Here is a 23,990-nt window from a genome sequence, read left to right as displayed (position 1 = left end):
GGGGGCCCAGATTGTTGGGGGCAAAAGGCTGACTCTGTAAACCATTTAGAGAGGGCTACAAAAACACTGTGAAGAAGTATATAAGTCTAAGTGCTATTACTATTGCTATATGTAATAGGCGCCTGTAAATCTATATTTCAAATGCTTCTAGTCTCTTCAAGTGGCTTTCTGTCACAGACCACAGGCTCTCCCCTCTCTGAAGAGTCTCTACTTAGAGAAATGCAATAAATGGAGAAACAGTAGTTAGAGAAACATGAGAAACTATACAATACAAAAAAAAAAAAGGAAAAATTCTAACTTTGCTCATTATTCTATTGTGCTAGCCAGGCAAGTGAATGTGTTGCAGAAGGAGCTAAACCCCTTGCAATCTTTCTCTGCAGTCACAAGATTTTTATCCTGGGCAGATCTTCAGCATCTGGGATGGATAGCATTGTTTGGATGGGCCCCTTAAACAGCTCAAACAATGTCTCTCCGGAGCAGCCTGGGTAGGGGAATCAGATCACAAATCTTATCACGATCCTTGGGAAATGACGCTAATCTAATTTAAGTGCCAGCAGGGGTGAAATCCAGCAGGTTCTGACAGGTTCTGGAGAACCGGTAGTGGAAATTTTGAGTAGTTCGGAGAACTGACAGATGCCACCTCTGGCTCGCCCCAGAGTGGGGTGGGAATGGAGATTTTGCAGTATCCTTCCCCTGGAGTAGGGTGGGAATGGAGGTTTTGCAATATCCTTCACCCAGGAGTGGGAAGGGAATGGGGATTTTGCAATATCCTTCTCCTAGAGTGGGGTGGGAATGGAGATTTTGCAATATCCTTCCCCTGGAGTGGGGAGGGGATGGAGATTTTGCAGTATCCTTGCCCTGCCATGCCCACCAAGCTATGCCACACCACACCCACCAAGCCACGCCCACAGAACCGGTAGTAAGAAAATTTGAATTTCACCACTGAGTGCCAGATACCCAGTTGGGCCGACTGTTTTCGAGCGGGATACTCACCTGGAAAGCGGCAAACCACATGAGCCAATCCAGGCGGTAATGGTAGGGGCTGATCAGGCAGGGCCGCCTCTGCAGATTCCCTGGTTTACACTTGAATTCATATTCTTCCCAAACTGCAGCAGGATCATTGGGATCCGAGCTGGAAGTCCCTTGGATTATAACCTCGGTTCTCTCTTTGGTTATGCTGCAAGAGAGAAGATTGTGGTGAATGTTTCAAAGCTCTTGAGGATCCGACCAAGTGGCTTCCAGGGATGGGTTAAGTGCAAGGGCAGAAATATTCCAGTATTTGAGAGGCTGCCACAAAGAAGAGGGGGGTCAAATTATTCTCCAAAGCACCAGAGGGCAGGTCAAGAAATAATGGATGGAAACTAATCAAGGAGAGAAGCAACCTGGAATTAAGGAGAAACTTCCTAACAGTGAGGACAATCAACCAGTGGAATAGCTAGCCTCCAGAAGTCGTGGGCACTCCATCACTGGAGGTTCTTAAGAAGAGACTGGACAATCATTGGTCTGAAATGGTATAGGTCAGTGATGGCTAACCTTTTTGCCATTGTGTGCCAGGACTGGGGGGGGATCACACTCGTGCGTGCCCACACCCATAATTCTATGTGCCCTGCCCCCACGCATGCGTCCCCCTCGCTCCCTCCGCTCCTGGCACGCGATGGCAGAGTAGGCCCGTTTTTTGCTCTCCCCAGCCTCCAGAGCCTTTCTAGGAGTCTGGGGAGGGCAAAAACGGTCTTCTCCACCCCCCGGGAGACCCTCTGGAGGCCAGAAACAGCCCACTTGCCAACTTCCGGTGGGACCGGAAGGCCCGTTTTTTGCTGTCCCCAGCATCCAGACCCTTTCTAGGAGTCTGGGGAGGGTTAACAAACGGGCTGTTTCTGGCTTCCGGAGGGCCTCCGGGGGGTGGGGAAGGCCATTTTTGCCCTCCCCAGACTCCTGCAAAGGGTCTGGAGGCTGGGGAGAGAGAAAAATGAGCCTTCCCCACCCCTGAGGTCCTCTGGAGGCAGGAAACAGCCTGTTTCCCTACTTCTGGTTGGCCCACAAGGCCCAAGAATCAGCTGGCCAGCGCGCGCATGCACGCCGGAACTGAGCTTGCGTGCCACCGATATAGCTACACGTACCACCTGTGGCATGCGTGCCATAGGTTCGCCATCACAGGTATAGGTTCTCCTGCTTGAGCAAGGGGTTGGACTAGAAGACCTCCAAAGTCCCTTCCCGCCTTATTCTATTCTGTTCTGTTGTGTTTTCTGTCCTTTCCTTTCCTGTCCTATCCTATCCTCTATTGTAATTCCCCTTCCCTTCCCTCCCTCCCTTCCTCGCCTCCCCTTCCCTTTCCTTGAGCCAGCATTGATATACGGAAGTCCAACTTTACAACACAGCTTTAGGGGGAGATGAGCAGGGGTGAAATGCTCCCGGTACGGACCGGATCGCCTGATCCGGTAGCGATGGTGGTGGGTGGTTCGAAGAACGGGTAGCAAAAATCCCTCCCCACCCCTATGCCCAGCTGAGCCGCACGGTCATTAGAGGCTTTTTATTTTATTTTTAAAAGCATTTTTTCTACAACCTCTTCGGCCGAAAAAAATGCTTTTAAAAGTAAAAACAAAGCCTCTGCCGATCAGGCAAGTCAGGTGGGATTGTCAGAGACTTTTAAAAGCATTTTTTTACAACCTCTTCAGCCAAAGAGATTGTAGAAAAAATGCTTTTAAAAGTAAAAAAAAAAAAAAAAAAAAAAGGTTGGCCACGCCCACTGAGTCATATTACCCCCCACCAAGCCACGCCCACAGAACCGCTAGTAACAAATTTTACATTTCACCACTGGAGACGAGTAAGGCTTTCTGGGATCTCAGGAAGGGATGATCCAGCAGAGTCCTTATTAGGTCTCAAGATTACCTAAGGCCTTCACAAAATATTATAACTGAACTACCTACAGGTAGTCCTCAATTTACAACAGTTCATTTAGTGACAGTTCAAAGTTACAACGGTACTGAAAAAAGCGATTCATGACCGCTTTTCAGACTTACGACCGTTGCAGCATCCCCATGGTCACATGATCCAAAATTCAGATGCTGGGCAACTGGTTCATATTTATGACGGTCGCAGTGTCCCTGGGGTCACGTGATCCCCTTTTTGCGACCTTCTGACAAGCAGCCAATGGGGAAGCCAGATTCACTTAACAACCGTGTTACTAATTTAACAACTGCAGTGATTCACATAACAACGGTGGCAAGACAGGTTGTAAAATGAGGCAAAACTCACTTAACGCATGACTCACTTATCCACATAAATTCTGGGCTCAGTTGGGGTTGTAACCTGAGGACTACCCATAGACGTACATACTCAACAAAACTGCAATCACTTATCGGCAGGAACTGTAAGCAATTGCTTGAGGAAAACATGTTCTCGTTCTGTTACAACCGACATGGAGAAATGGTTGCTCTGCCTTTTTTGGACCTCTGCTGAAAACTGTAGGAAGACTGTTAAAAAGATCAGCCAGGGTTACAAATCATCAGGGATTATTTTGCATGAGGCTTTTGCTGCAAGTGCCAAAGTTAAAAGCTGCAGGACCGTCGTCTGCCAGAAATGGCCAAACGTGCTTGAAGCCTGGTTGGCTATGTCAAAAAGGAAGGCATAGATTTAGTTCATATTTGATGGATTGTTTTATATGATCCTTTTCGAGCAGGAGCTCAAGGCAGCAGGCACAGTTCTGCCCTTTGATGTTCTCCACCACAATAACTCTGATGGGGAGGCTGGTCTTGAGAGCGCAGGATGGCCCCAAGTCACCGGGTTGAGGATGGAATCAAACTTGGCCTCCTTAGGATGGAAGGATGGAACCTCTAAGACAGGGGTGTCAAACTCAATTTCATTGAGGGCCACATCAGGGCTGTGGTTGACCTGTGGGGGGGCCTGGGGTGTGTGGCCGACTGGGTGGACGTGGCCAGTATGACGCCACTCACTGGGTGTGGCTGACTGGGTGGGGGTGGCCAGCTTGACACCGCTCCTCAAACTGCTGGCATGTTTCCTCTTTGCAGTGGGTAGACTGGATTGAAGCAACGTGGGCCGGCTCCTTACATTTTCCAGGATGGCCCCGTGGGCGGATCTGACCACATCGCAGGGTGGATCTGGCTCACAGGCCTTTATGTTTGACACTGTTGTGGTCCGCAGGCGGCCTGCGAAGCTGGCATCAGAGTCGGACAGTGAGGAGGTTGGGGAGAAACATGGGCCAGTCCTGGAGTCTAGGGAAGGCTCAGACGAGGGCTCTGTGTCAGTAGCAGAGAGGGGGCCAGAACCATCTGGGAGGTACATGCTGCCTCCGGAGCCTCCAGAGTCGGACATCAAAGAGGCAGAAGAGCAGGAGGAGCCTGTTCCCAATGCGCGCATGCGCAGAGCTGCCAAAAGGCAAGAACAGTTAAGACAAGAGGGACGACTGGGGAGTAAGGCTTGGAGATTATTGGCCCCTTCCATAAGACATAAAGGAGGAGCAAAGGCATGTGAGCCTTTGCAGGAAGCAACATTGTTCATTCTGGTCGGTTTAAATTCTGAAGCTCCGTTTTGACTCTGTGCTCCGTGTGGCCTTGCAAAGCTAATTGCCAATTAGGTCTTTGGCAGCGTGTCAAGGGAGATAAAGGTGGGTGCTTATCAGCCTTATCCCAAAGGACTGTGGCAGACTTCTGTCGGACTCTTTACAAACTATTTATGACTCATTACGGGCTGGGAATGAACAGAATTCACAGCTGTTGAAATAAAAAGAGGGTTTTTGGAACTAATTGTGTGCTTTTTACTGTCTCAGGAAGCCTAGATCAGAACAGACATCCCTGCTCTAAGGTGTTCAGATTCTGTGACTAGGATAGAAGAATGTCTATGACTGGCCACGGCTGAATCCAGATCCAGACTCTGATCTTTTCAACCCAACAGAGAGTTGTGCAAAAGACATAGAACACAGAATAATAGAGAGTTACTTCTATTAGGGACCTTGGAGGTCTTCTAGTCCAACCTTAGAGATCCTCTAGTCCGACCCCTGCTCGAGCAGGAGACCCTAAATGATTTCTGGCAAATGGTTGTCACTTTTTGAAAGCCTCTATTGATGGAGCACCCACAACTTCTGAAGGCAAGTTTGTTCCATTGGTTAATTGTTCTCACTGTTAGGAAATTTCTCCTTAGTTCTAGGTTGGTTCTCTTCTTGGTTAGTTTCCATCCATTGTTTCTCGTCTTGCCTTCTGGTGCTGTGGAAAATAGCTTGACCCGCTCGTCTTTGTATCTTTGTAGACAATAAAGAGTGCCCATGATGAAGGAATGTTTTACATCTTTCCAGGCAAGGCTTCTTCCACTGCACTCCCTGGAATGCTCTTGTGACCAGAGTGTCAGGATTCCGACAGATGTCCTAATTAATTCATGAGCCTTGAGACAAGTTTCAAAAGAAATCCAGTTATTTATTAGGAGCAACATGTCGACACATACCCAAGTGGAGTCAGCTTTGCCCCACGTAATTTACATCCCAACTGTGACCCTGTTCCCCCCTCCTCCCAGGGTGTGTCATAAATCACATTCTCTAATGGGGCACTTTTGTGGGCTGTAGAGAACACACCTCTCCTGCTGGCTCTGGTAACCTAGGCTGTGGCATAGTTGAGCATGCTTGAGAAAGGTATGTCTGAAATGCGCTTCTGGTTGCGGCCCTGTTGCTCTGTCAGTTTTCTCTCCTCCTGCCTATGGCAACTCAAGATCAGGCCAGGAATGCTTTACGAGTTGACACAGAGATGTTCTCCTGCCCTGAAAAGATCCTTGCCTGTTTGTAAATGGATTTTTTGGTACTGCTCTTTCCCCTTACAAAATACAGTGGCATAGCTCAAAGAGAGAGCAAGAACACAGGTCAGACGCTCTTCAGATATTGAGGGTCTTACCTTCCAAATGCTCCGTACGTGTTGACGATCCTGAGGGGGTTGTAGGAAGTGTTCATGATTTGCCGGGAACTAATCAGGTTGAGAACCACTGGAATGCTGAGGAAGATGATCAGGGCCCCCAAGGCGACATTCACAGCTTTGCGGATGTAGCTCCCTGAGGAGAAAACGAGATGACATCATATTGCCTTCTGTTTTAAGTGGATTAAGTTGCAGAAGAAAACCCTGTAACCATCTGTGTGAATTTCCCTGACACGATACTCAAAAATATGCCCAGAAGAGACAAATGTGCTGCTTTGACCCTAGAAGAAAAAACCCCACAACACACCGTATTGTAAAGAGCCAACTTTCCCTGCCGCCTCTTTGGTTTGAATCTTCAGGACGTGGGTCTTCAGAGATCCTTTGCTGGAACCAAACAAGATCCCCAAGGAGGCGTCATCAAAGCATGCTATGCTGGGCACGATGGTTAACCAGTTGAGGAAGCTCAGATTCCCACTGATGATAAGCAGTACCTAAGAAAGAGGAAGGAAGGAAGGAAGGAAGGAAGGAAGGAAGGAAGGAAGGAAGGAAGGAAGGAAGGAAGGAAGGAAGGAAGGAAGGAAGGAAGGAAAAGTACCAGGTCAGCATTTGAGGGTTACAGACCTTAACACATGAACAACAACCAGCAAGTTTAACTTTAATAGAGCAAACATTGAGCAAAATGATCTGCAGCTCAATGGAAATTTGAGGAAGCAGCAATCTGTAAGAGGATAAACAAAAATATTACATTAGGGCAGGGGTGGGATTCTATCAGTTCGGACCGGTTCGGGAGAACCGGTAGTTCTGACGATCAGCTGGAAGCGAACTGGTTCAACCCGACAATCAGATGGGCCCACCCGCCCGCCTGCGCTATTTTCCTACCTTTATCTTCTCAGCTGATTCGCGTGGTAGAGTGGATTGCCACGCGAATCAGCTGTGTTACTCCTCTGAAGAAACCAGGAAGTGAAGGTTTCTTCAAGCTGAGCATGCGCGAAACGTGCACGAAGCACAAATCGCACGATCACCAAACCAGTTGTTAAACCAAGAGGATCCCACCATTGCATTAGGGTTGAGGATCCTGTGCTGACTGTGTTAATGAGATAAACTATTGAAACAAGCCATAAAAAAAGAGATAGAGAATTCAAGGCCTCCAGATAGCTTCCATCTATCCTCATTTTTTCAGGTTCTTTGACCTGTCCTCTGAAAATCGAGGATAAATCTGTGTTCCCAAGTTATGAAAGCAGCTAGGGAGATCGCTGCTGGTTGATTCCAAGCTGTGGTGTGAGGTATTTTGAGGATAGTGCCCCCAGCCTTAAACAGAGGGGATGGTACAACTCCTCTTCAAGAGACTACCTTGGATCCATAGTTTTAGATAACTGCTGCTCTGTGTTTCACCTTCCTGATTCAGGGAAGGTTGTTCAGATGGTGATCGGACTGTCAACTCTGAATTGAACCTGGCTGAAGCCATCTTGTGCTGCTTCACAGTTGCCACGCACTATGGGGGAAGGATGAGGGGGGAACAGCTAGACCGTCTCGTAGACAAAATAAAGAACTCTCCCATGGGAACCAAGGTCATCCCAACAGGTGGCAGTAGTAGTAGTAGGAGCAGAAGTGGTCGAGGGAGCCCGCCAACTGCTTTGATTGGATAACTGGATTGGATAATTCGTTGTATGGGTATACTGTGTATATACGTACAATGACAATAAAAATGTGACCTGTGACACCTGAGGAGGGAAACTTTTGCTCATTTAATTACATGGTAACCGCAGGAAACTTTTAGAGTCGGTTTTCACCGGCTGTGCCAATATCATGTGTCCAATAAACATGTTCTCTGTGGAACGTTCCTGTCCTGGAGTTCTGATTTCTTTGGATGCGTTACTCGGAACGCTGACAGGGACTGCATTTATAGAGAATCCCGAAGGAAATGGATTATCCTAGACCAGTGATGACTAACCTTTTTGCCCTTACATGCCAAAAATGGGGGGAGTGCAGGGGGGTTGCACGTGCACATGCCCATACCCATAATTCTATACGCCCTGCCCCACTGCGCATGCACGCACAACTCCTACACGCGACCCCTGCTTTTGGCACATGATGGCATGGTGGGCCTGTTTTTTCACCCTCCCCAGGCTCCAGAGGCTTTCTAGGAGCCTTGGGAGGGCAAAAACGGCCTTCTCCACACACACACACACACACACACCAAGGCAGGAAACTAACCCCATTTGCCAACTTCTGGTGGGCCCAGAAGGCCCGAAAATCAGCTGACCGGCACGTGCATGCACGCCTGAGCTGAGCTCACGTGCCCACCGATATGGCTCCATGTGCCACCTGTGGCACATAGGTTCGCCATCACGGCCCTAGACAGTCACTTATCTGAAATAGTATAGGTTCTCCTGCTTGAGCAGAGGGCTGGAGTTAGACCTCCAAGGTCCCTTCCAGCTCATTCACTCATTCATTCAAAGAGTCCAGTTCCTTGACCATTTCATTTTAAACACCAAAATGATAAGGATGCTAATGTTCCTAATATTCCTTAATTACAGTAGCCACTTTTTCTAAGAAAGCCCGCTTCGCTTAACTCCTTTCATTTCCACAAAAACCACCTTTTGCTCTGCAAACCTGAAGAACATCATTCTTTAGTGGCTGCTCTGAGAAAGAAGCACATCGCAGCTTTTCAACGCAGCAACTGGGTGGTCGGCTGCCCCTCACCCCCAGCCCTCTGGGGTAACAGTGCCCCTCCCCTTCTAACCTGGAAGCCAGAAACACAAGACTCTTATTTTATCAGCTGTCAAAATAATAATAATAATAAAATAAAATGGAAAGGCTCAAAAAGTAATTACAGATCTAATTTGACTGTGGGTGGACTTATGGACCTGGGAAGCACATGTTGTTTAGCCTGATGTAGGCAGGTCTTTCAAGCAGCTACCGAAGCAGCAGAAGAATGCTTGGGGAAATATCTATGGAGATTCTCGGTCATCCAGGTCATGGTTGTCTCAAAGGTGCTTTTCCAAAAGGACTTTCTTTGTTTTTCCTTGAAGACGTTTCGCTTCTCATCCAAGAAGCTTCTTCGGTTTCTGAATGAATTGTGGATAATTCTACCAGAACTTAATGACCAAAAAACTGAAGAACTAAGCTATGGTTTGTTTTATTGAACAAGCCACTATTAGTCTATGGCAGGGGTCTGCAACCTTAAACACTCAAAGAGCCATTTGGATACATTTCCCACAGAAAGGAAAACACTGGGAGCCACAAAACCCTTCCCGTGCCTGACTGTTTCTCTATGTACCATGTTCTATGTCTGGGGACGGCAGTTGTCTAAGGGAGCAAAATGCCCATACCACCATCCTGGGGCCATCTCAATACTTTCATTCTAGAATTCACTGGTTTTGTTGCATTCTGTTCTGCACTGGTCAGATCCCACATGCTGGACATCTCCATCATTTAAACAAACTGGAAGACTGTCAGAGAAAAGCAGTGAGGAAGATTTGGTCTGGAAACTGGCACTGAGAAGCTAGAGAAGACCAAGCAATATGGCGGCACTTTTGAAGATACTGAAGAAATCGACTTCTTCTTTGTCTTCCAAGCTTATGAGATGCAGCCTAACCATCTGAGGTTACCAGAAGGCAGATTATGGCTGAGTGTTAAGACGCTAGGAAAAAACATCTGAGTAGTAACTCAGTAGAAGTTCAACTGGGAACAAATTTTCCAGAGAAACAGTGGGCTCCTCATTGCTGGATCTGCTGAAACAGGAGCTATGGCCAGCTCCAAGGGATGATTTGCATGTGGATTCCTGCATGAAACAGCGATTTCCTGTTCCTTGCCCCAAAAAGGCATTTTGAATGATGAGACAGGAAAGAGAAAAAGAGGAAAAAATGGATTGAGGAAAAAAAGGGCTTCAAAACTCCAGCCCTAATGTTGTTGCATTCTGAAGAGTTTCCAAAAGTAATTTAAGATGATGATGGACTGCAGAAAGTTTGGAGAGAGGGAAGTACTTCCAGACAAAAAAAAACACATTCTCACTTTCATTCTTGCTCATCTCCTTATGAGGTACATTGATACATTGCTAAAGTCAGTTCTAGGAATCTAGGAAGAAGAAGAAGGAGGAGGAGGAGGGGGGGGGTTATTGCCTTATCAAAGGTAGAGTTCTTCACCCAAATTCAGCACTTGAGTTTCAAGTTCCCACCTTTGGCTGTCCACACCACCTCTCAGCATCTTTTTCTCTGAACTGTGCTAAAATACTGGTTTCAAGAAATCCCCAAAGTGTCAATATGTAAAGGAAGACAATCAATAGAAACCACATAGTTCTTTGGAAAGGAGAAAATTCCATCTCAGAGAAAATTCTCTGTGGATTTCGTGTCTCAGGCAAAGTTTTCCTTCTTGGCAAACCACAGAAATTGGGTGCAGAATGTTGGCATCCATTTTTCTAGAGGGACTCTATTTCCCTACTTTTTTTTTTAATTTGATTTATATGCCGCCCTTCTCCGAAGACTCAGGGCGGCTTACAGTGCGTTAAGCAATAGCCTTCATACTTTTGTATATTTTATACAAAGTCAGCTTATTGCCCCCACAATCCGGGTCCTCATTTTATCTACCTTAGAAAGGATGGAAGGCTGAGTCAATCTTGGAATGAACATTACTTGGACCATTGCAACAAGGAGTAATTAGGCCATGTCTACTACGTTAGGTCCCATCTTTCTCTCAGGGACTAGTATTCTAGTATGAATGCTGGTTCAATATATTTTAAAACCATTTTATTTTCCAGTGCATTTTCAACCTGCCCTTGATTCAAAATAGGATGTGCGCACATTAAATGATGTAATATAGAAATGCAACATTGCAATGTGAGTTGGCAAAACTTCCCATTTGGCCCAAATTATAAGGGCCTCAAAGGTTCTGAATTTTCAGCTAACTTGCAAGCTTTTCAGATTTTGCACCTAAATCACGCAAATTTCAGATGCAAGTGTCATGAGGTTGAGCAGTCTTGCAAGATTTTGACTTTACTTAATGGAATGTAATTGTTGAGTCTGGGGAATTACTGGAAACCACCAAGGGGCACTTAAGAGTAAATCAAGAGAGCAACGAACAGCAAAAGGATATAGTTGTCAGTGGTTTTCCCAAGATTAAGAACAGGTAAAAATACTTATGGTTTGAAGCAAGTAAGACAGAATTTGAAATTATCTAGAATGTATAAAGGCATTCCAAATGCATGCTGGAAATGGGAACAATAGGAAGAGACATTCAATCATGCTTGGTCTGCATGTAAAAAAAAAAGCTAAAAAATGGCAGAAGTAAATAATAGATTTGTTGCAAAAGCATTGGGTGATGGGTATGAGTATGCGTGTATAAAAATTGTCAAAATGGTAGACATAGGGAAGTGACTTTGTGATGCCACAACTACATTTTTTCAAATTTAAATTCAGAATAGAGCTGGAAGGCACATAGGAGGTTTTCTCATCCAATCTCCTGCTGAAGCAGGAGAACCTATACAATTTCAGATAAGCGATTGTCCAGTCTCTTCTTAAAAGTGATGGAGCGTCCACGATTTCTGGTGGTAAGCTGTTCCATTGGTTAATTGTCCTCACTGTTAGGAAGTTTCTCCTTAATTCCAGATTGCTTCTCTTTTGGTTAGTTTCCATCCATTGTTTCTTGTTTTACCTTCTGGTGCTTTGGAGAATAATTTGACCCCCTCTTCTTTATGGCAGCCCCTCAAATACTGGAATACTGCTACCGTGTTTCCTCCAAAATAAGACCCTGTCTTATATTTTTTTGAAGCCTGAAATAAGTGCTTGGCCTTATTGCCATGCGCTCAAAAAGCCCGATTGGGCTTATTATCAGGGGATGTCTTATTTTAGGGAAAACAGGGTATCATGTTGCCCGTAGTCCTTCTTTTCATTAGACTATCCTGATGTGCACACATTGGACACCACAATATCTCAGAAGATATTAAAATCAGCCTGCAAGAACTCTTATTGACAACCTGATTGTTCACATATTCACTGAAAAAAATAAGCGGGTCTTATTTAGTCTGCATAACTCTTCAAATTGAATGTCTATCTGGGGCAACAATCAGCCAATATCTGGGCCAAAGGTTGGGAAAGCAATTTTGTTTAGATGGAACTGAAATGATTAGTTTTTAATCAAAGACAGAACAGATTATGGAAAATGGGAAGATCTGGAGGTCATCCTAGACCACAAATGCTGCTGTTCCAAGTTCTTTGGTATCTCCAGTAATACAAGAAAGCCACCATCCAGGCAGTTCTCCATTCCAGACATGGAGGGTTATTTATAGTTGCCATCTAAATTTCACTCCAAGCTTGAATTGCTGAGAATTTTAAAAAGTCTGCCAAGGAGAAACCTAGAAGAGAGTGTGAGGGAAGTTCAAGGATCTATGGTTGAATAAACCGATGATAGATTCACACAATATGCTAAAAACGAAAACCCATGTTAACAAAATCCAACTGCCATATTCACAAAACATTGGCGCGCCCAACCATATAAACCACATAATGGTTCATACAATAACGAAGTTCACCCAACATGCTAAAATAATGGTTACGTTTCTACAATGCATTGAACCACAAAATAGCCAACCCTATTTTGGGGGTGAATCCAATTTAACCTTATAAAATTAAAAACTTTTAATCATCCTATGGTTGGGCTTTTAACTATGTGCCTAACCAGGTCAATTTTCTCAAGACGCCCCACATACGTGGTTCGTTTTAAACTTGCTCAGTTTTTCCGTGCTTAGTGTATGAACCCAGAAATCAAACTTATTCAGTAAGTAAAGTAACAAATCCAGCGAAAATGGTCAATTTCTGAGCATTAAGTCTCAATCTTTTTAACTTGCCCCATGCAGTTTTATATCTCTTTTTTCATCTGCCCCTTATGATTTGCCATGAACATATGCTTACAATTTTGGGCTTTATCCATGATAAGAATCTTAGAGTTAAACCCCAACAGATCGTTTGAGGGGGTCTGCTAAATGCTAATTTTACATAATTTACTTTTGTTGTTGTTTAGGGGGAAAGAAGTCGAAAGCAACATTTTATCTCCTGCATTTGAAGTCTGCGGAGTAGAAAACGTGAGAATAAAGGTTTTACTGCTTTTTTGTTTTAATCCAAGTAATGTTGTGTTGGATGAAAAGTCCACAAGCCTACACACACACACACACACACACACACACACACACACACACACTCAATCTACATGTAAGAAATTAGGCAGTGAGGTACCACAAGGTTCCATTTTAGATCCAGTAATCTTCAGTATCTTCATAAATGACTTAGATGAGGGAATAGAAGAGGAACGCATCAAATCTGTAGATGACACTAAGCTGACAAGAACAGCCAACTCCCCAGAAGACAAGCTCAGGATCCAAAAAGATTTTGACAGACTTGAACAATGGGCCCTACTACCCAACAAAATGATATGCACTGTAGATAAAAGTAAAGATCTACACTTAGGCAGGAAAAGCCAAAGATATGAGTACAGATTAGGTGAAACTCTGCTAAAAAACCAGTACCTGTGAGAGGGACCAAGGAATCCCAGTAGACGATGACTTAAATATGTGCGGCAGCAACCAAAAAAGCTAACACAATCCTGGGTTGTATAAACAAGAGGCATAGAATCAAAATCATGTGAAGTATTAGTACCATTTTATAAAGCCTTAGTAAGGCCACACCTGGAATATTGCATCCAGTTTTGGTCACCACATTACAAAAAAAGATGTTGAGACTTTGGAAAAAGCGCAGAGAAGAGCAACTAAGATGATTAAAGTTCTGGCGACAAAAACATATGAAGGACGGTTGCGGGATTTGGGTTTGGCTAGTCTACAGGAAAGACGGACTAGGGGTGACATGATAGCAGTCTTTCAATATTTGAGGGGCTGCCACAAAGAAGAGGCTGGGGGGGGGGGTCAACTTATTTTCTAAAGCACCAGAAGGCAAGACAGGAAACAACGGGTGGAAACTAACTAGGGAGAGAAGCAACCTGGAATTAAGGAGAAACATCCAACTGTATTCTCTAATAAATATATGCACATTTTAAAATTGGGGGTTACTTGTTTCTCCTCCAAACTAACAGTCTTTATTTTGGGAGTGTTCTTCCATTAATAAAAACCAGTTTGACTTTTCAGTTAAGACATCACGCGAAATTCAATTTTTTTTACTACAGGTTCTGGCTTGGTAGGCGTGGCTTGGTGGTTGTGGTGTGGCTTGGTAGCCGTGGCTTGGTGGGCATGGCAGGGGAAGGATATTGCAAAATCTCCATTCCCTCCCCACTCCTGGGGGAAGGATATTGCAAAATCTCCATTCCCACCCCACTCTGGGACCAACCACAGGTGGTATTTGCCGGTTCTCCGAACTACTCAAAATTTCCGCTACTGGTTCTCCAGAACCTGTCAGAACCTGCTGGATTTCACCCCTGAACTAGAGACTAGGAGACTGTGAGTTCTAGTCCCGCCTTAGCCATGAAGCCAGCTGGGTAGATCTTACTAATAGTTGATATTTTCCCCTGTGGTGGGGAGGGAAGGAAAGAAGGGAAGGGGGGAGGAATTTGGAAGGAAGGAATTTGGAAGGGAGGGAGGGAAGAAGACAGGAAGGAAGGAAAGAATTTGGAAGGGAGGGAGGAAGACAGGAGTGAGTGAATGAGGGATTTGGAAGCAAGGGATGAGGAATTGGAAGGAAGAGAGGAAGGAATTTGGAAGGGAGGGAGGAAGACAGGGAGGAAGGAAGGAATCTGGAAGGGAAGGAGGAAGACAGGAGGGAGGAAGGGATTTGGAAGCAAGGGAGGGAAGAATTGGAAGGAAGGGAGGAAGGAATTTGGAAGGGAGGGAGGGAAGAAGACAGGAAGGAAGGAAAGAATTTGGAAGGGAGGGAGGAAGACAGGAGTGAGTGAGTGAGGGATTTGGAAGCAAGGGATGGAGGAAGGAAGGGAGGAAGGAATTTGGAAGGGAGGAAGGAAGACAGGGAGGAAGGAAGGATGGAGGGAGGGATTTGGAAGCAAGGGAGGAAGGAAGGAAGGAAGGAATTTGGAAGGGAGGGAGGGAGGGAGGGAGGGAGGGAGGGAGGAAGGCAGGCAGGCAGGCAGGCAGGAAGGAAGGAAGGAATTTGGGAGGGAGGGAGGGAGGGAGGAAGGAAGGCAGGAAGAAAGGAATTTGGAAGGGAGGGAGGGAGAGAGGGAGGGAGGGTGAGAGGGAGGGAGGAAGGCAGGCAGGCAGGCAGGCAGGCAGGCAGGCAGGAAGGAAGGAAGGAAGGAAGGAAGGAAGGAATTTGGGAGGGAGGGAGGAAGGAAGGAAGGAAGGAAGGAAGGAAGGAAGGAAGGAAGGAAGGAAGGAAGGAAGGAATTTGGAAGGGGGGGGAGCGAGCAAGCAAGCATCAGCATGATTACTTTCACTTGGACCAGAAGGAAACACTGGCACCAATGTTTTCACCTAGTTAGTCACAACCAGAGAGCATCATTGGGCCATTAGTGGAGCTGGAGGAAAAGAAAGGAAGGTACCATTGAGCTTCAACTGCAAAGAAAGCATGAAATGCATGGCAGAAGGACAACGAGAGAGCAAGGACAAGTTGGAAGCATGACTGTTGCCGTTTCTTAAGTTTCTCTCCCATTTTGAAGGAATTACAGTAGGTGTGGAAGCGGGCGGAGAGAACTTTTATTTTATTTTTTTTAACTAACAAGGCACAAATGAAACCTAAGCCTTTCCATTTTGCTATTTAGTAAGCAGCTACTAAAATATCTGGCTAGCTTCAAGCATCAGTGGAAACGGCAGGGTAAAATTTGGTCAATATCTTTACTTGAAAAAAAAAAAAAAGGATTAGATCAGTGTTTCTCAACCTTGGAAGCTTGAAGATGGGTGGACTTCAACTCCCAGAATCCCCCAGCCAGCACTACTGGCTGGGGGATTCTGGGAGTTGAAGTCCACCCATCTTCAAGCTACCAAGGTTGAGAAACACTGGATTAGATGAAGTTCAGAAGCTGAAAAAAAAATTAGGATGGCAAGCCACCGTACTACAGGGGCCAGGAAAGACTCTAAGGCCCGGGGGCCAGATCTGGCTCGCGGTGTGCTTAGATCTGACCCTCGGGGCTGTCCTGGAAACAGTGAAGGACTGGCCCGCAGTGCCTCTGCCAGCCAAAATGGAGCTCGGGAGGGCCTCCTGCAGCCCTCCCGAGCTCTATTTTCAGTCATGACGGCCTCCTGCAGCCCGCCAGGGGTCCGTTTTTGGCTGCGATGGCCTCCCCAAGCTCCGTTTCCGCTGGCAGAGGGCCGAAGGAGGCCGTCGGCAAATGACGTCGAGCTGGTCACGCCCACCCCCGGACCCTCCCGAGGTCAAACACAACCCACATGCAGCTTGCAATGAAATCGAGTTTGACACCCCTGCTCTATATGCTTCATGAATAATAATACGTCATCTCTCAAATCATAGAATATATGCATTTATAATATGATCTGTAATGAGACCAGAAAACACTGAACCGCCGAACAAAATGTCAATTGTTAAGTAAATAAAGTCACTTCTGGCCTTGATCTTAGAAGGAAAACGCTCATCCGCTCATAAACAAGCATTGCAAAGCACAGCAATCGCCCTGTCTGAGTGACAGCAGAGAAAGAGAAAAATGGTGGTGCTGGAAGATGTTTGTTCCTGGGCTTTCCCACTGGACTTTTGCACATCAGGGACCAGAGACATATAAATATGTGTGGTTTTCAAAGAACAATCAACAACAACAACAATGTTTTGACAGCTCCAAGAAAACCTCAAAGGAGCCAGTCAAAACACAGTTGCCAAGGGGATTGAAGGCAAGTACAACATGTCCCAGTTTCAGCCGGGTCTCTTTGGATTTCCCCAGATTTGAGAGCAAGAAATAAACTAGAAATACTGATTTCTGGGCTACTGAAAAAAACCTCACTGGGTAGTCCAGGGCTCTGCAACCTTAAACACTCGAAGAGCCATTTGGACCCGTTTCCCACAGAAAAGAAAACACCGGGAGCCACAAAACCCTACCCGTGCCTGACTATTTCTTGAGCGGCCACAAAACTAGCATATGTAGTTGAATTAAACGTTCTGTTTTCTTCTGAAACTTTTCTTTTCTTGGATTTATCTATGGTTGGCCTACCGGGGGTTGAAAAGCTCAATAAATCGCGTGCTGGTAGGTGTCGCTTATTGGCAGTTGCGACACATATTTTGTGTGACAGGGAGCCGCAGCAGAGGGGTGAAAGAGCCACATGTGGCTCCAGAGCAGCAGGTTGCTGATCCTAGGTTGTAGAAAAAATGGTTTTAAAAGTAAAAAAAGAAATTGGCCACGCCCACCCAGTCACATTAACCCCCACCACCACCAAGCCATGCCCACAGGACCAGTAGTAACAAATTTTAGATTTCACCACTGGTCCACTGGTCTGGTGACATCACTCCTCCTTCTCTTGCCCAGGTGTGAGAACGTCCTTGGTTCCCAGGGGAAAGTCTTTTATTTTGACTACACAACCCCAGCTATCTCCAATCCCCCCTCCCTATCCCTCAGCTCCAGTGTGGCAACACTGAAGCTCCAAGATGGCTTCAGCCAGATCAGCTTCAGGGCTGACAGCAGGAAGCCTAGTGCGATTCTTGGACCGAAGGAAAACTGGTCAAGTGATTAATCCAAAAGTGAGTAACAATCATTCATAACAATCATAACTGAACTCAAGCAATCCAAACAGGGACTCTGGGTGACTTATACAACATCAAAGAGTAAAAAATAATAATAATCTAGAAGAATCACAACAATAAAAACAATTGTCCTGGGGGAAGACAGACCCTCAATACGCAACGTGTAGTAGGTTCACCCATCATCCCAGTTCAATGCCTGTCCTTCCAAATTTCCCCAGTCAAGCCAGAAATTTGATCCATTGAGGGTTAAGACTTACTAGGACAACTGATAGGAGTTCTCCTAAGGCTCCACGAGAGATCTACGTAGATTAACAAAGTTAGAAGGGGCCTTGTAAGTCATCTAGTCCAACTCCCCCCCCCAAGCAGGAGACCCTACACCATCATCAACAAATGGCAGTCCAATCTCCCCTTAAAAGCCTCCAGTGATCAAGCGCCTACAACTTCCAAAGGCAACTTCTGTTCCACTGGTTGATTGCTCTCACTGTCAGAAAATTTCTCCTATTTCCAGGTTGAACCTCTCCTTGTTCAGTTTCCATCCATGATTCCTTGTCTGGCCTTCAGGTTCTTTGGAAAATAGCTTGACCCCCTCCTCTCTGTGGCAGCCCCTCAAATATTGGAAGACTGCTATCATGTCTCCCCTGGTCCTTCTCTTCACTAGACTAGCCAGGCCCAGTTCCTGCAACCCTTCATCATATGTTTTAGTCTCCAGTCCCTCATCATCTTTGTTGCTCTTCTCGGTGCTTTTTCATCTTTTTCGCTCTTTGCTAACTTTGTCTTCTCTAGGGGTCCTACGAGTCGGAGATGGGCCTAATGCTCTTTTCTGATATGGCACAAAGAATCCTTGTCTTACTGTTGATATTTTCGTGCTTGTTCTGAGCCCTCCAAAACACTTCCGCCACGCCTGTTTTTGTTTTGGAAAAGAGAGAAACAGGACACGCTTTCAATCCAATGAGATAGTGCATTGTCCCATTTCAGCCAACCTCTCCTTCAACCAGAGTCCAAAACATCCTGTGCCTTTTGGAAGTTGCCCAACCCACATCGTAAAAAATAAACCACATCCTACGACTCCAACCTCTCCATTCCAAGACCACAACTAGGTTGAGTACAAGTCACAACCCTGGAGAATCCTGGTCAGGCATAGTTCTCTGGTACAGCACTGCCTAGGGACGGAGGGGTGCAACATGTTTGCTGTGACCCCAACCTGAACAGTGCATTGCGATGCATCTTGTGCTTTCTCCTCATTCCCTTCCGGACAATGCTAATGTACTTTCCAAATTTACTCTTTTGGAATTCTTCATTCCAAAATGTCCTTCCACACTGATTTGAAGGATATCCTTCAGGGGTGAAATCCAGCAGGTTCTGACAGGTTCTGGAGAACCGGAAGCAGAAATTTTGAGTAGTTCGGAGAACCGGTAGCAGAAATTTTGAGTAGTTCGGAGAACAGGTAGCGTAAATTTTGAGTAGTTCGGAGAACCGGCAAATACCACCTCTGTCTGGCCCCAGAGTTGGGAGGGAATGGAGATTTTGCAGTATCCTTCCCCTGGAGTGGGGTGGGAATGGGGATTTTGCAGTATCCTTCCCTGCCACGCCCACCAAGCCACACCATGCCACGCCCATAGAACTGGTAGTAAAAAAAATGGATTTCACCACTGGTATCCTTCAGGAATCGGATGAATAAGGATCTAAGACAGCTTTTTCCAACTTGGTCTCATCTCTCAGTGGCTGTCCAGTGTGATAACTGTTCATCCTGACCAGCAACTGTAGGAATCTGAGTCCATCAAATCTGGAGGCCCAGCTCTATCTTTCAGGATATTATTCCCAAGTGTGAGCAGGCAAGTGCCTCCAAGGAACAGGCTACAAGAAGAAAATGGCGCAATAGTGAAAGAAGGAAGAAATACCTTCTATTGAAGAATGGACATTAAAAGTAGCCAATCTGGCCGAGATGGCTAAAATTTCTGCATATTTGAAGGACCGTTCGAATGAAAGATATGTACTGGAATGGAAAAGATGGATTGACTATATACAAAACAAATATGGGACTAAAAAGTTGCAAATAGCTTATGAATGAAATATTTGGATGATTTTTTTTCTTCTATTTTGATATCTTAGTATCTATGGCGGAGTTAAAGAGTAAGGGGAAGTTAAGAGTTTATAGTTAGTTTGCTTATGTTAGATTATGTTTGTTAAACGCAATACCCTGTATTTTGCTCTGGGAAGTCGGGGGAGGGGAGGGAGAGGGGGAATTTGTTTGTAAAATATTTTAAAACTTTTCAATAAAAAAAAAGAAGAAGAAGAAAATTCCCTTTTGGGGGGGTTTGATGATAGTTGCAATTCTTTAAAAAAAAAAAAGGCCTTGAACTGATGCCACAATAATAGCAATAGCACTTAGACTTATATACTGCTTCACAGTGCTTTGCAGCCCTCTTTAAGTGGTTTAAGAGTCAGCAACTTGCCCCCCAACATTCTGGCTCCTCATTTTACCGATCTCGGAAAGATGGAAGGAGGAGTCAACCTTGAGCTGGTTAGGATCGAACTGCTGGCAATTGGCAGAATTAGCCTGCAATACTACATTCTAACCACTGCGCCACCACGGGTCTAATGGTGAACAGTCAACTGCCTTCCAGATGTGCGTGGCCTTTTCCTTTTCCTTCCATGGGGGAAAAAGGAGGATGATGTGGATGACTTACAAACTTTGACATATTCAAAGTGGATCAAGCCAAAGGCACAGATAGCTGAGCTTCATGTGTTCATTGACAGGATGGGACATGCCACAGCCAACTTGTCACAGCCAATTCACCGTGGTCAATTTACCACAGCCAACTCAGCATGAGACAACTTGCCGGGGGACAATTGAACAATTCAATTATTTAAAATAATCTAAAATTTATTTTTTGTCAATTCACATTCACATTTTGTCCCTCCTTTGGCATCCTTTCTTTAATGATTCTATTCCACCATTTCTTCGATATGAGTGTAACTTGTCCTGTGGCAAGTTGGCTGAAGAGAGTTGGCCATGGCGAGTTGTCCTAGATCTGCTCACTGAGGTGCCTATCAAACATTCAAAAAGACAACCTTAAGGAGTAACAACCTCTTTAGTCCATCTTACTCAGTAAGGGGGATCAAAAAATGAAATTCAATGTAGAGAAAAGTAAAGTCCTACATTTAGGCAAGAAAACCAAAAGTACACATATGGACCGGGTGAAACCAGGCTTAATAGCAGTAACTGTGAGAGGGATCTTGGCGTCTTAGTGGACAACCAGCTGAATATGAGCCAACAGTGTGCAGCGACAGCCAAAAAAGCCAATGCAATCCTAAATTGCATTAACAGAGGGATACAATCAAGATCAAGGGAGGTACTATTACCACTCTATAAAGCCTTAGTAAGACCACACCTAGAGTACTGCATCCAGTTTTGGTCACCAAACTATAAAAAAGATGTTAAGACTCTAGAAAGAGTGCAGAGAAGAGCAACTAAGATGATTAAGGGACCGGAGGCTAAAACATATGAAGAATGGTTGCAGGAACTGGGCCTGGCTAGTCTAGTGAAGAGAAGGACCAGGGGAGACATGATAGCAGTCTTCCAATATTTGAGGGGCTGCCACAGAGAGGAAGGGGTCAAGCTATTTTCCAAAGCACCTGAAGGCCAGACAAGGAATCATGGATGGAAACTGAGCAAGGAGAGGTTCAATCTGGAAATAAGGAGAAATTTTCTGACAGTGAGAACAATCAACAGAAGTTGCCTTCAGAAGTTGTGGGAGTTTCATCACTGGAAGCTTTCAAGAGGAGGCTGGACTGCCATCTGCCAGAAATGGTGTAGGGTCTTCTGTTTGGGCAGGGGATTAGACTAGATGGACTACACCCACCGACCCACCCAATTTCCCTAATTAAAAGAATGATGGGTATTCCTCCATCCAATAGTAGGCTCCGAGTGAAGACGTCCCTTCTGTTTCTTTGTCCGGAACCTTCTAGCTTCCCTGGGTGATTCTCCTTTCCAGTACTGGAAAGGAAAAAAAAAAAAAACCTGCTCCTAGGGCAGAATTGGTGGCCCACGAGAGGCAGCATCCAGATGTTGAGAGGTTAGCCAAGAAGGAAGAGGATGTGTTTTCTGTAAAATCCCTTGCAACATGTTACTGAGGTCTTCTTCAAAACATATGTTGGGGAATCACAGGTGGGAACTGAAGGCAGATGATACACACAGCGTGCAGCATGAGAGAAAGCTGGCTCCTTTTAAAGCTTCCCAATTGCTCTGCCCACCAGGACAGCTGGAAAAAATAGGGCTTCTGCCGCAACTGGAAGAGGGGTGAAGTGCTCTGGACCGCCCAAAGTACTATGTAAATCCCATGTTTTGTAACTGGGAGGCCAGGGTTCAGTTCATAACAAGCTATTTGCTTCCAGAGTTTATTTACCAAGGCTTATATGCCCCTCCATCTAAAATGATGCTGAGGGATTTACATGCGTCATTCCATTTAATACGCACAATTAAATAAGGATTGTTGAGCGTCGACAATGCAAAATGAATCCTCATTTTATCAGATATATCCGTGATGGCGAACTATGGCACGTGTGCCACAGGTGGCATGCGTAGCCATATCTGTGGGCACGTGAGCTCAGCTGATTTTCGGGCCTTCTGGGCCCACCAGAAGTAGGAAAACAGGTTGTTTCCTGCCTCCGGAGGGCTTTGGGGGGGTGGTAGGGAAGGCCCGTTTTTCTCTCTCACCTGGCTCCAGAGCGTTTCTAGGAGTCTGGGGAGAGCGAAATCAGCCTCCCGCCCCCCCCGGAGGCCCTCCAGAGGCCAGAAGCGGCCCATTTGCCAATTTCCGGTGGGACCAGAAGGCCCATTTTTTGCTGTCCCCAGCCTCCAGAGCCTCTCTAGGAGTCTGGGGAGGGTGAAAACGGCCTTCCCCACCCCCCTGGAGATCCTCCAGAGGCCGAAAACAGCCCATTTGCCAACTTCCCACCTGAACTATGAGCTGGTAACACACACTGATCGAAAACCTTTCTCTTCAGGCATAGGGGAAGGGAGGCTGTTCTTGAAAATTACACTTAGCTTGCTGAATGCCTGCCAGCCACATTTAACACACCGTTCAGTTCCCTTTTTTGTATCACCTTCCATTGAGATCAGTTGGCCAAGGTATATGTAATTTCTCTCTCCTTCTCTTTCTCTCTCTCTTCCTCCCTCCCTCTCTCTCTCCCCCTCCCTCCCTTTCTCTCTCCCTCTTTCTCTCCCTCTCCCTTCCTCTTTCTCTCCCTTCCTCTCTTTCTCTCTCCTTCCCTCTCTCTTTCTCCGTCTGTCCTTTCCTCCCTCTAACAAATATGTTTCATCACATCAACAGAGTAGATTTGAGTTTTACTAAGTTTTTAAAAAGCATCTGTTACCAACCCGCTAGCTTCATGGCAGCCTGCAGTAACAATGCGAAAAGTAAAGGAAGATAATTGCCCAGCTGTAGCTGAAGTTAAACTGATGCTCCTTTCTGCAATGATTTTTTTATCATCGTGAGACTGGCAAGAAGACAAAATCATCTGGGGAGTATATATAAAAAAAGTCAAACTGACAGCCATAATCGTGCCATCAAAGCCCACCCCCTTTTTTAACCTGCATTTTATATGAATAAAAAGGGGGAGAACTTCACTTGGGGCTGCCATCAGGATTTAGAAACGTAGGGATGGAAGGGACTTTGGAGGTCTTCAGGGGTCTCCAACCTTAGCAACTTTAAGACTTGTGGACTTCAACTCCCACAATTCTGGGAGTTGAAGTCCACAAGTTTTAATTCTGGGAGTCGAAGTCCACAAGTCTTGGAATTGAAGTCCACAAGTCTTAATTCTGGGAGTTGAATTCCACAAGTCTTAATTCTGGGAGTTGAATTCCACAAGTTTTAATTCTGGGAGTTGAAGTCCACAAGTCTTAATTCTGGGAGTCGAAGTCCACAAGTCTTAATTCTGGGAGTCGAAGTCCACAAGTCTTAATTCTGGGAGTTGAAGTCCACAAGTCTTAATTCTGGGAGTCGAAGTCCACAAGTCTTAATTCTGGGAGTTGAAGTCCACAAGTTTTAATTCTGGGAATTGAAGTCCACAAGTCTTAATTCTGGGAGTCGAAGTCCACAAGTCTTAATTCTGGGAGTTGAAGTCCACAAGTTTTAATTCTGGGAATTGAAGTCCACAAGTCTTAATTCTGGGAGTTGAAGTCCACAAGTCTTAATTCTGGGAGTTGAAGTCCACAAGTCTTAAAGCTGCCAAGGTTGGAGACCCCTATTCTAATCCAAACCCCCTGCCCAAGGCAGGAGACCTTATTCACTTTTATTAACTTTTTGGACCCTCCTCTGGGGTCACCCCTGCAAGAGTGAAAAATCAGGGGATGCACCTTAAGACCCAAAAGACGTTTGAGCTTTTGTTTTCCTCAGAAATGTGCTGCTTTTGGGAGAGGTTCCTAGCACTTGGGCCACAGGAATGG

At 45.5% G+C, this 23,990-nt stretch overlaps 1 protein-coding gene across 4 annotated transcripts in view; it reads right to left on the bottom strand.

The window, feature by feature from the left end:
• Window positions 1-23,990, bottom strand: part of LMF1 (lipase maturation factor 1) — a 227,315-nt gene that overhangs the window by 17,237 nt on the left and 186,088 nt on the right. For all 4 annotated transcript variants that reach the window (XM_087878504.1, XM_087878506.1, XM_087878505.1 and 1 more), the window contains 3 exons: window positions 6,217-6,400; window positions 5,892-6,045; window positions 994-1,177 (listed from right to left, as the gene is read on the bottom strand). In XM_087878504.1, the coding sequence (XP_087734630.1) occupies window positions 994-1,177; window positions 5,892-6,045; window positions 6,217-6,400 (522 nt within the window). The remainder of the gene's footprint in view (window positions 1-993; window positions 1,178-5,891; window positions 6,046-6,216; window positions 6,401-23,990) is intronic.

Source organism: Pantherophis guttatus, chromosome 14 (assembly GCF_059756535.1).
Source record: "Pantherophis guttatus breed Tessera chromosome 14, ASM5975653v1, whole genome shotgun sequence".
Taxonomy (NCBI): Eukaryota; Metazoa; Chordata; class Lepidosauria; order Squamata; family Colubridae; genus Pantherophis; species Pantherophis guttatus.
This window is presented reverse-complemented; position numbering and strand designations above follow the sequence as displayed.